Raw genomic sequence first — 13,608 nt, forward strand, 5'->3', positions numbered from 1 at the left:
TTAATGGCAAGGGACATACGAGGGGTATTCAAAATATTCTCGGTATGAGAATGAAAACAAACAAGTACGAAAAGTTTGATATTTTTATTTTTCAATATACTCCCCCCCTATGTTCATACACTTAAAAGATCGATCAATTATTTTTTTTAATCCCTCGTAAAAATATTTTTTATCTTTCGTGTAAAAATGCTCCTCCACTGCCGCCTTCAATGCTTCATCGTCAGAAAATTTATTTCCACGCAGATCCTTTTTAAGATTGGGGAGCAAAAAGAAGTCGCTGGGGGCTAAGTCCGGACTATACGGTGGGTGAGTAACAGTTTTAAACCCACGTTCAACAATAGCTGCCTTGGCAATATGAGCAGTATGGACGGGGGCGTTGTCATGCAGAAGCAGAATACCTTTGGTTAACTTTCCTCGCCTCTTTTCTTTAATTACATCCTTTAATTGACGTAGAATGTTAGCGTAGTACTGTCCTGTGATATTTACACCTTTTTCTTTATAATCGATTAGTAATACTCCTTCACAATCCCAAAATATCGTGGCCATGACCTTGCCAGCTGAAGGGATGACCTTCAACTTCTTGGGATGAGCTGAACCCTTAATGTGCCACTGCATGGACTCTTGTTTACTCTCTGGGTCATAATGATGAACCCAGGTTTCATCTCCAGTAACTATTCTTTGCAGCACCTCATCAGGATTTTCACCGCACAGGTCAATAAAATCGGAACAACAAGCTACACGCATGTCTTTTTGAAGCCGAGTCAGCATTCGCGGAACCCATCTTGCACTTACTTTTGACATATTAAGATGGTCATGTATAATATCATGTACGGTACCAATAGAGAGATTGGTTACTTGTGCTATAGATTTTACCTTCACTCGACCATCTTCCAATATAAGTTTTTCCACTTTATCAATATTTTCTTGTGAAGTAGCTACTACAGGCCGGCCAGGTCTAGGGTCATCTTCAATACTCTCCCTTCCGCGTTTAAACTCGCTTGACCACTTTTGAATGGTAGATAAAGAAGGAGCAGACTCACGGTAAACACAATCCATTTCCTCTTTTATGGTTTTTTGATTTTTACCCTGTTTTGTCAAGAATTTTATCACGCATCGATGTTCTAATTTAGTTAACATTGTCAATTCGCACAGGATGTTCATGTTTGTTCAGCAATTGCAGAAAAACAAAAGACTATCTCGGTTCGAATTATACTTTTTTTTAATGTCAATGAATAAACCTTAGCGGCCAGTAACGAAAGAAATTTTAGAAGAGGTCGTAAGATATCAATACCGAGAATATTTTGAACGCCCCTCGTATTTCTGTCATTACATCACCTACCAGGCCTCTACAACGTAGAAGCAGATCACCTGTCTCGTCAAAAGAAAATGCCAGAGTGGCATTTACTTCCTCACTTCACTCAGATGTGTTTCAAGAAGTTTGGAACCCCTGTGATCGATCTCTTTGCCTCTCACCAGGCTCACGTTGTCCCACGTTACGTGAGCCTCAATGTGAAAGACCAGAACGCAGAATTTCACGATGCGCTAAGTCGAACATGGACTTACTCCCTGGCATGGGTGTTCCCACCCCCATTCTTGATACCACGAGTATTAAATCATCTCAATCAAGCAATAGGTCGTTACCTCATAGTTGTACCCAAATGGGAGAAAGCTTTTTGGCGTCCGGACCTCAAACAACGGGCCATAGCGCCCCCGTTCACCATTCGAAACCTAAACCAGGTTCTGATCGACACAGCGACGGGCACTCCCCCGTCCAAAGTACAAAATATGACCATGGAGATTTGGAAATGTGGGGGTGGGATTCGGCATTAAAAAATTGGACCCCAGAACAAAAGAAGTTCCTAAAATCCAGCTGGCGCGAATCTACCATAAGAACATATAAACCGGCTTGGCGACGTTGGTGCGAGTGGGCACAACATAACAGCGTTAATTTCAAAAACCCGAACAGCGCAGATCTAGCTAGATTTTTGACAGATATTTTTATGACAAATAAATTCTCTTATAGCACTATTGCGCTACACAAATCTGTCGTTTCTACCTTATGTGACCCAGACAAAACAAAGAATTTAAATTCTCATCCGCTAGTTCGTCATGTGATGAAATCGGTCAAGATAAGTAAACCAAGACACGAAAAGACACCAATATGGGACATGGACATATTGGCAAATTGGTTAAACAACACACCAAAAACTACTAATCTTTACGAATGCTCTAGAAGGACAGCTTGCCTTCTTCTACTCTGTTCGGGAAGAAGAGTCCATGATTTGACTCTACTTTCTGTAGAAAAAGATAAATTTATTATAACAAATGATTCAATAATCTTTTGGCCGGATTATGGCTCAAAAACAGATGGCCCTGACTACAGACAACAAGGATGGCGTCTGCTTAAAAATAAGGACTCTCAAGCCTTGGATCCAGTGTATTGGGTGAAACTATTGTTAGAACTATCAAGTGAAAGAAGAAAAGAAAATATAACAAAATTATTCATTAGCATATGTGGGACACCTAAACCAGCTTCAAAAACTATGATTGCAAATTGGATAAAATCAGTCCTTAAAGAAGCTGGAATAGAAGCTACACCGGGAAGCATAAGAGCAGCAGTTGCATCAAAGAATTGGATAGAAAACTGCCCTCTTGACGAGATCCTGCAAAGAGGAAATTGGCGGTCCCACAATACTTTTATGAATCACTATCAAAAAGTAGTTAAAGTAAGTAATTATAACACATCAAGTACTGTAACTAGATTATTTAATGTGATCAATTAAAATAAAATTAAGTATGGTGTATACATATAAATATATTATCCTTTATGATTGGGAAAGATAAATAAACAATGTTTTGTGTAAAGTGATTTCTTTTATTTATGAAAAATACCAATATCTCCTAATTACTTAACAAGTTATTGCTTTTTTATGTCTAATTACAGCATAATTATAATCTACTTGAAAGTATATTATCACTTTCTATGCCAAGAACTCCCTGGGTGTTAGGCATCAAAGGTGTTAAATATTATTACTTCCTGAAATCACATTGGCATCTTATCACACCAGGCGATAACAAACAGGTCTCATTATAATGTAAGGTTTTGAATAACGGTACAGGATTTAATGACAGCGTTTTACCTACCAATAAAACGCTTATTAAATACTTACCTTATTCAAAACCTTACATACAAGCTCTGCCTGGTTATAGTTTTTCAAAAACTTCATAGCTTAGGGACACAATGAGGGAACCAGATTTCAAACTTGTTTTTATAAAGACTTGAAATCGGCTGCCTGGTGTTGCCAGTAGGTAAAAAGTTGACGTTTTATGGGAAATAATAATAGGGATGACCGCCTCCGGCACGAAAAACGAGCGCTGCTCTCATTATAATGTAAGGTTTTGAATAAGGTAAGTATTTAATAAGCGTTTTATTGGTAGGTAAAACGCTGTCATTTCTCGCAAACAATGAGAATCGATTTGGACCCATTATTTTTGCCTGAGGAGACTCATAAAATATTCTTGTCTGTTTAAACAATAACAAAAATATTAATAACATTTTGTTAAACAAGTTGTATGTCTTATTTTACAGTGAAATTAATGTAATAGGTTGGCTACACTTTGTAAATTGAAAATTAAAGGTAACGTTGATTGACACAATGTTGACGTAATAACAAATAACCGATAAATAATTATGTTATCGTAATAACACATTAATGAGCTTCTTGCTGTAAAATTACTAACTTTCTTTGAACTATTTTTATTTTTAACTTAAAAAATAACGTGTCAGGATCATACACAGGTTCCGGGTAAGAATATCACGATCATGGACGAATTACAGAAATTAATTAGAGAGATGCAATCAGACTTAAACAATAAATTCGCATCTATAGAAACACAGGTATCACAAATTCCGGAATTAGAAGAAAAAATTAGTTCAAGTATTAAAACACACATGGACGAAAAATTCGAAAACTTGAACGGAGACTTAGGAAATATACATTCCCAGATAAAAGAGCAAGAAAAGCGGTTAGATTTATTAGAACGGAACGCTATACAAAGAAATTTAGTATTCTTCGGAGTCGAAGAATCCGAGAAGTCATATTTTCACCTTCAAAATAATATAATAGACATTGTAAACAATAAGATGAAAGTCTCTATATTGGAATTAGAAGTACAGGCAGTTAGAAGAATGGGCAAAAAAGGAGATCGACCACGGCCTATTTCTGTCACGTTTAGCACGTTAGGGAAAAAAATTAAGATTCTGCAAACCAAAAAAGAACTAAAGGGAAGTAATATATATATAAAAGAGGAATTCCCAGCAAAAATATTAAAGGTGGAAGAGTTAGAAAAAAAGCGACAAGAGGAAATTAACAAAGGTAACACGGCATTTATAAAATATGACAAGCTTGTCGTCAAAGAGAAAAAAGCTGGACTTAACACAAATAAAAGGCAGCTCTCGGTCTCCCCACCACAATCAATTCAATCTTCCTCTGCTATTGCTGCTTCACTAACATCAACACAAGCAAATAAGGAACCATTAATTATACATTCAAATAAAAAATACAAGGCGAGAAACTCTATGCTGTCGTATGTAATAAGAGACGAAGAAGCATGACGATCAAAGGCCCCCTCCATTCCTACCATAAATTCACGTAATCAACATACTACATCGCTTCAACTAAACAAACCTCTCCCAGTACGGGTGGTCGCCGCGGGAGTGTTAGACCAAAACCCTCCATCGCAACAAAAAAATAACTGCTGTTTAGCAATACTTACTTATAACGTCAGATCTCTCGTAGAAGGAACGAGAATAATTCAACTCGAACACAGCCTAAAAGCTATAAAATGGGACATTATAGGACTCTCGGAAATAAAAAAAATTGGTCAGCAAATAGAAGAAAATGATGACTACATACTATTTTATAATGGTCAACACAAAGGCCGTAACGGCGTCGGTTTCATGATTAAAAAACACTTAAGGAAAAATATACAATGTTTCACAGCATTTTCAGACAGAATCGTGCGTCTTGATATGAAATTCGAACATAGCGACCTAGTAATAATACAAACCTACGCACCTACAGAGAGCTCACCAGATAACGAATTGGACCTCTTCTACAACGACCTTAGCAGCGCATTAAGAAATACCCATAAAAATACATTAATTATTGGTGACTTTAATGCCAAAATTGGTATACCAAACCTGGATGAAAACCTTGTTCTGGGAAAATTCGGATAAGGCCAAAGAAACGAAAGAGGGCAAAAATTAATTGATTTCTGTTTAGAGAACAGGTTTGTTATTACTAATCTCTGTTTAAAAAACCCGAAAAAAATAAATGGACGTGGCAATCACCTAACGGCAAAGTCAGAAATGAAATTGATTATATACTTACAAAAAACGTAAAAATATTAAAGAACGTACAAGTCATCAACATCCCCTTTTCATCCGACCACCGCCCAGTTAGGTGCGAGATAGTTCTAAATGGAATAGTTAAGATATCCAGAAAGCACATGAATAAACCGAAGACCAAATCATTCACTCCGATAGAGCAAGAATCACTCAAAAATATTTTAACAGACCAGGAAATAAAATACAATACCAATCCGGAAGTAACCTACAGCAACATAGTAAATACAATCCACGAATGCGTCAGAAAGCTACCAACAAACAATAAAAATAACAGTAAAACTTGTGATATCATTATAACCCAAGATATAGCAAAACTCGTAGAGGAAAGAGAAAAGTTAAAAAAAATACAAAATAGAACATTTTACGACAGGAAACGTTTGAGACAACTACATAAAAAAATAAAGGAAAAAATTAAAGATAGACAGAAAGAACATAAATATAATGTTATCTTGGAAGAATTACTAACATCCGGATCAAGTAAAAGAGCCATGAAAAAATTAAATAATACCAAAAAGTGGGTCATGGAACTAAAGAACAAAAATAATAACCTAGCAACCACAAGGAAGGACCTATTAAAAGTGGCTACAGATTTTTTTCAGGACCTATACAGAGATAAGGGCAAAGAGACATACGTACAAGATGACCATGCAATAAGGGAGAGCCAGAAAGCTCTGCCATTTTTACAATCAGAAATTCGTACGGCCGTCCTTAAATCAAAAACAAATAAGTGCCCAGGAGAAGATGGAATTACAACTGACATAATAAAAGCTTTCGGTGACTCTATATACCCAATTCTAACTAATCTATTTAATCAAGTCCTGTCACAAGAGAAAATTCCTGACCCATGGAAAAGATGTACTATTTCTTTGCTATATAAAAAAGGAGACCCGAAAAATATCGGCAACTATAGGCCTATAAGTTTATTACCAACTATCTACAAACTCTTTACGACGACTCTACTAAACCGCATTACAAAAGATATAGACGAAAACCAAACACGAGACCAAGCCGGTTTCAGGAAAAACTACTCTACTATAGATCACCTCTTCACTGTTACGCAAGTTATGGAAAAATGCATAGAGTATAAAAAAACGCTCTACATAGTATTTATTGATTATAGTAAAGCATTTGATACTATAAAACATAGCAAACTTTGGGAAGCATTAGAAAAACAAGGAATACATAATAAATACATAACATTATTGAAAAACATCTATTCGGAATGCAACGCAAAAGTAAAATAGAAAAACCAGGAGAGTCGTTCAATATTGAGAAAGGAGTAAGGCAGGGAGACACGATATCGCCGAAGCTTTTTATAGCTCTACTTGAATTTATTTTTAGAAATTTCCAATGGAATAAAAAAGGCATAAATATTAATGGTGAATACTTATGTAATTTACGGTTCGCAGATGACATTATTTTACTATAGGAAAATCACGTAGAGCTTCAAGAAATGTTAAACAGCCTTAATACAGAGAGCAAAAAATGTGGGTTACATATGAACCCAGACAAAACAAAAGCAATGACAAATGCAATAAAAAAATCACTCAGCGTCGATAACCAAAACATAGAATATGTAGACGACTATATTTACTTAGGTCAGAACATAAGCTTTACAGACAGAACCGAAAAAGAAGTAAAAAGACGAATCACCCTAAGTTGGAAGAAATACTGGTCACTAAAAAGTATATTTAAAGGCAAATTTCCGCTCTGTATAAAAAAGAAAATAATGGACTCGAACGTACTACCAACTCTCACATACGGTTGTCAGACATGGGCTCCAACAGCATCCTGTAGAAAAAAGGTAAGGACTTTCCAAAGAGCAATGGAGCGCAGTATGCTAGGTTACAAGCTGAAGGACCGCATCAGGAGCAGCGACATAAGGTCTAAAACAAAAATCATCGACGCACTAGAAATGACTGCGAAACTTAAATGGAAATGGGCCGGACACGTCGCAAGACTAAACGACAACCGATGGAGTCAACGTGTTGTGCACTGGTTCACCAGACGAGCAGAGGGCAAACGGAAACATGGACATCCTTATCGCCGCTGGAAAGATGACATCGTGTCAGTGGCCGGAAACCACTGGACCCGCTTGGCCCAAAACAGGAACGACTGGCATGAGATGGAGGAGGCCTTCGTCCAAAAATGGATGATTCCCGCGTAATACCTAAACCAATTGTTACCACCTAATTTTTTTAGTATTTTAATTTTGTTTTATTTAGTTTTTAAAAATACGTTTAATAAGTAAAAAAAACTATGTACCTACCTACTTTCCAGGGAAATAAAGGCTATTTTTATTTTTTATTTTATTTTATTTTATTTATTATGTCTTATTTTACAATGAAATTAATGTAATAGGTTGGCTACACTTTGTAAATTGAAAATTAAAGGTAACGTTGATTGACACAATGTTGACGTAATAACAAATAACCGATAAATAATTATGTTATCGTAATAACATATTAATGAGCTTCTTGCTGTAAAATTACTAACTTTCTTTGAACTATTTTTATTTTTAAGTTAAAAAAATAACGTGTCAGGATCATACACAGGTTCCGGGTAAGAACTGGAGATACATTTGCCAATAATTTTGGCAAAATCCAAAACTACGTCAAAATCTGATTCAACCCTTTAACTGACCTTAAAAAAATACACGATTCAAGCCTCATCGCCTCTTTAAAGTGATAAAAATTCTGCATAAGAAAAAAATACGAAAAGATGATGTTATTACGGTGGTAACTTTTGCCATATAATATAGATTATAGATTAAGGACAAAATAAACAAGTATTGTTTATTAACTTACTAAATTCCGTTACCGTCATCGTATTGAAATGTAATTAGTCCCAGCGTCGCGTTTACCATTTTCCCAATGGCTAGCGCGCAGGCGCAAGGTCGCAGACGCCGTTTTATAATACTTGACACTATGCTTGGTTCATTGACGTATAATATCTAAGGACGAGCTAATGGGGCACTAAAAATGGTACTAGTTCAGCGGTGCTACACACGAATTCCAGCCAATCGTGCAGTCTAACGCCACTACTTAGTTGCGACCAATAGCGCGCGTAATGCGAACTCGTCAACCAATCGCGCGCGTGATGCGAACTCATCAACCAATCTGGTTGTAGCGATTTCACACCGCTGTACTGGCCCACATCATGCCTCATTATTATTGCCCGTAAAGCCAGTCCCTAGATATATATGTCAATGGCTTGGTTTGTATTTAACACCGTTTGTTTTTATGCATTTGGGTTACACCTTACGATTTTCAATATTACACTAAGTAAGTAAAATTAACTAAACTTGACCAGAACTATTTACTATTTGATCATTTGATCAAGTCCTCTCATGACTCTTTACTTGTTTAAACCTTAACACATTCACTGCCAACGTTTTTGTGGGCGCAGCATGGTTCCATTTTTATCGCCTGTCACTTTCACACTTACATACTTGTTAGAACGTGACAGGCATGGTGACAAATGATAAAAATGTGACCGTGCTACCACCGCTGCAGTTTATTACGGTAGCTGCCTTACGTGTCACATCCGCGACAAAGTAGACCTTATTGTGGAATGCCCCTGTTTTTAGGGTTCCGTACCCAAAAGGTAAAAACGTGACCCTATTACTAACTGTTCATCTGTCTGTCACCAGGCTGTATCTCATAAACCGTGTCTAGACCTAGACAACTGAAATTTTCACAAATGATATATTTCTGTTGCCGCTATAGAACAACAAATACTAAAAACCGGCCAAGTGCAAGTCGGACTCGCGCACGGAGGGTTCCGCACCATCAACAAAAAATAGAGCAAGCAAAAAAACGGTCACCCATCCAAGTAATGACCCCGCCCGACGTTGCTTAAGCGCCACCCCACATCTAGCGTCTTTCGAGCGTCGGCGTCGGTCAGCGCTATGGAAAATGACGTCGCTGCGCAGTTGCGTCGACGTTGCGTCGAGCAGGGCCATAGAGTTGTAGACGCCGACGAGACGCCGACGCTCGAAAGACGCTAGATGTGGGGTGGCCCTAACTTCGGTCAAAGATCAAGTTTGTTGTATGGGAGCCCCACTTAAATCTTTATTTTATTCTGTTTTTAGTATTTATTGTTATAGCGGCAACAGAAATACATCATCTGTGAAAATTTCAACTGTCTAGCTATCACGGTTCGTGAGATACAGCCGGGTGACAGACGGACGGACGGACGGACGAACAGCGGAGTCTTAGTAATGGTCCCGTTTTTACCCTTTGGGTACGGATCCAACCCTAAAAAGTACAGTACGACTCGCACTTATTCGGTTTTTTCCTCAAAACTTTAACTACCTGTAACCACAGCCGCGTGCGGCGTGCATCTGTTGCTCCGGCAGCGCGCAGACGGTTAAAAACACTTGTATTGTATTGATTTTGTTCGCGACACTTGCAAGACGACGTTCGCAGGGTTAAGTGAGGTTATGATATACACTCGACGCGTTGGAAGGTTTGGTGAATTGTGGTGTTAGATGTTGGAATTAAATTGGGGTGTCCGTATGGAATATTGTATAATCTTCGAAATACATACGATATTATTACAAATATTTTAGTTAATTATATAAATTTATTAGAATTGGATTGCTATGGCAGAAAAATAATGTCGTCTGATAAAGAAAAAAAGATTAAATAATAAAAATAACATATCATTATGCATAGTTTTTCCAGCGAATTTTTCCACTTTTCATATAATTCTAAGGTTTGTTAAAAAAACCGGCCAAGTGCGAGTCGGACTCGCGTTCCAAGGGTTCCGTACATTAAGTCCGACTCACGCTTGACTGCACATTTCTAACAGGTTTTCCTGTCATCTATAGGTAAAGAACTTGTTTTGTGTATTTTTTTCTAAATTTTAGACCCAGTAAGTTTCGGAGATAAAGAGGGGGGGGGGGGGATGGTCGGGCAGACAGGCAGACAGACGCACGTTTTTTTTCTTTTGAGGTACGGAACCCTAAAAACCCAGCATTACCAACCCAAATCGTATCTGTCACCCACAAACATTAATTTGGCTGAACGGGTGCCAGCCGTTCACCCCCTAACTCCCTATCGATTGCGCCACCCTTTTAAAATGTCGGCCGAGACAATAGGATCCAACTTCTATGGGATTGAGATTTCAGACAGGTGTTGTGAAGTGTAAAGAGTTTGGATTTGAGGATATGGGAGCCGGGGGCTTAATACAACAGGGGTAAGTAGTAACGCTCAATTTTGACGGGGAATTAAATACATTTTAATTTTTTTTTACTGAATGACTTTCTTATAACTCGAGGAATAACGTAAACACTGCCAACTGCCATTGCCCCGCCAGACATCGAAGCGAGTGGATGTGCATACGAGCTCTGTTTCGACCAGTTCACGTCGAGTTCAGTCACGTTCTAACAACTATGTAGAGTCTGTGCGGAAAGAAAAGAGTCGTGGAATATATGGGGCTCAATAGATTCCACGACTCTTCTCTTTCAGAACAGACTCTAAGTGAGAAAATGACGCATGGCACGCCAGACGATAAAAACGCGACCATTATGGTTGATCACATCAATAATAGGGTACTTGACGGATTAGTTAAATCAGTTTATTTTTTCAAACTGTCAAAACGATTTGCCACTATGGGAATTTTAAGAAAACTGAACAAGTGACGTCAAGGTGAAGTCACCTTGAAATTGTGTCAAGAAATAACTGCTATACTCTGGCACAACGAATAGGTATGTTTGAATAATTTTACGGTTTAGACTCACTTGTTTTAAGTCACTCGCGCGACATGTTTCGGAGAGCCTAGGTCTCCTTTCTCAAGCACTAACAGTGCGAGCAGCGTTCACGACGGCCGTGTATCGCGTACTGACAACAGTTTAAATTCGAGTAGGTAATGTTATTGAAAAAGGCGGCAAATTTAAAAAATGTAGACACGAAGAGTTGAAAGTTGCATATAAAATTTCGACTATCTGAAAACGCCAACATAATTAATTAATAATTTATTAATTATAAGACTTAGCATTAAGCATTATGTACCTGATATGTAAAATTATATTTTTATCAATAAAGAATTGAAATTGAAATTGAATTCGCATGCATTTGATTTATTTTGGTAACATAATGTAATCAATTGACGACCGGTCTGGCCTAGTGAGTATCCTGCCTGTGAAGCTGGGTTCGAATCCCAGTAAGGGCATTTATTTGTGTGTTTTATAAATTTTTAATAGGGTATTATCTATAATAATATAAGTATGTACCTATATATCGCCGCCTAGCACCCATAGTATTTATAAGCTTTGCTTAGTTTAGGGCTAATAGGTTGATCTGTGTAAGATGTCCCCTAAAATTTTATATTTATTGACTAGCGACGCGCCCCGGCTTCGCACGGGTTAACAAATTATACATAAACCTTCCTCTTGAATCATTTTATCTATTAAAAAAATCCGCATCAAAATCCGTTGCGTAGTTTTAAAGATCTGCAAGAAGCATACAGACAGACAGACAGACAGGGAAACGACTTTGTTTTATACTATGTAGGTATAGTGATTAATGCCTGTTACAAAGGACATGGGCATGGGAAGGGCATGGGCAAATTGGCCTAATGACGAATAAGGACAAGCATTATTCTAAGTTCTAAAATGGTCCTTGGTTCTAATACTTTTACTATGGCAGCTAGTCCCAAATCTTTGTGTGAAAAAAGTTATCACCGCAAAAAGTAGTGTGAGTTTAAATGTGACTGTATAGTGTTTTCGATACTAAGTTCCTGTGTCGCAGATCATTAAGGTTTTGTTATTGTGGATGATTTGGTGTCACGATATTTTGGTTTTTTATTCGTTTTCTTATGTTTTTCTGTGTCATAATTTTTTTTTAAACAGAGATTTAACAAGTCTCGTCATACAAAAAATGGAGTATAAAAAAACCATTCAAATGGTATGTCGCTTATTCTTATTGGTTCATAGGCCAGTGTCGATACAAATCTGCCCATCCTCCTTTATTGCAATTCACCATTTATACCAATTTGTGTACTACATCGCCACGGCTGTTATGAGTACCTATTTTATTTACTTCACAACAAATCTTCCAAATGCAAGCCTACAGGCAGCCATATTGGATTTGTTTGGAGGGCTTCCTGCCGGTAAGGAGATTAGATGCCGCTTTGTCAGTCTGTTTGCACACGCTAAAATATATTAGCGGCTATTTCAACATTTACAAACACTAGAAAACCAGTAAAACTTTGACATTTCTTACTAGAAACATTAGATATACTTACCTAGAGGTGTATAAGTAGGTAGATAAAATATTATTTGTCTATTAATTATGTATGTACCTTTTAAGTTCGCAATAGTTATTTGTACAACAAGAGATCAAAGTTTGATATTTCTTCGAGTGCTTATTTTGAGTCCCGTGCAAGCGAAAGATTCTATAGTAATTTAGAATCTTGAGCGTAGTAAGGCACTCAAAAGCGCACGAGATGTAAATAACTTTGATCTCGTGTAGTTCACAAAATTTTTCACCTCAGCAGTGAGAACATATTAGACAACCTGAAAAATGTAATCCTTCTTCATCACTTACCTATTCACTCATGCTTTCTTAAGATATACTAACAATTAAGTTGAATTACCACAATCAAACACAAAAACAAAACGTAGTAAATTTCAGTTAAATAGGTAATATATGGAAACAATTTAACGACCATCAATTGATTGACACTTCAATCGATAACTTTTTTTTGTAAAAAAAAAATTGTAAGATACGGTCCGAATTGCGGATACTTACTATCTGTAAACTATAGTAGAGATTCTTAAAAGTATAATTATTTATGTTACGTGATATTCTGTGTATTTTTTGAGTTCATTATTTTAATCGTACAACAAATAATGTAAAATATAGTGTTTTTTATCAGTTTTTATGAAATCTTAAATTTTATTTCCATTAATTAATTATTAAGAATCCATACTCGTATGTATTTTGGAACGATGCGTTCTGACGTTTTTCGGGGGTCTATTATAAACCGTCAATGTACCGTTGAATGTAGTTTGAACTTTTTTTGTCTCTTTCTTTTTGCTAAAGACGTGAAAGGGACAGAGATAATAGAATCCAAGTATTTCGAACTTGTATTAGACCCCGCATGTTGAAATGACAATTGAATATTAAGGTCACTTGAATGTCATTTTGTCTCACTCAGTGAGCAAAATGCGATTTTGCTCACTGTTTTTA

General features: G+C 36.9%; 2 protein-coding genes across 2 annotated transcripts in view; one reads left to right on the forward strand and one right to left on the reverse strand.

The window, feature by feature from the left end:
- The window catches only part of LOC134657443 (mushroom body large-type Kenyon cell-specific protein 1), a 256,270-nt gene that overhangs the window by 205,440 nt on the left and 37,222 nt on the right, over window positions 1–13,608 (reverse strand). The window lies entirely within an intron of this gene.
- On the forward strand, window positions 3,824–4,615 carry LOC134657745 (uncharacterized). The gene has a single exon (XM_063513309.1). The coding sequence runs from the start codon at window positions 3,824–3,826 to the stop codon at window positions 4,613–4,615; it is 792 nt and encodes a 263-aa protein (XP_063369379.1).

Source organism: Cydia amplana, chromosome 20, assembly GCF_948474715.1.
Source record: "Cydia amplana chromosome 20, ilCydAmpl1.1, whole genome shotgun sequence".
Classification (NCBI taxonomy): domain Eukaryota; kingdom Metazoa; phylum Arthropoda; class Insecta; order Lepidoptera; family Tortricidae; genus Cydia; species Cydia amplana.

Bases quoted from the DNA above. Each gene is read 5' to 3' on its own strand.
- LOC134657745 (XM_063513309.1), top strand. From the start codon at position 3,824: ATGGACGAATTACAGAAATTAATTAGAGAGATGCAATCAGACTTAAAC.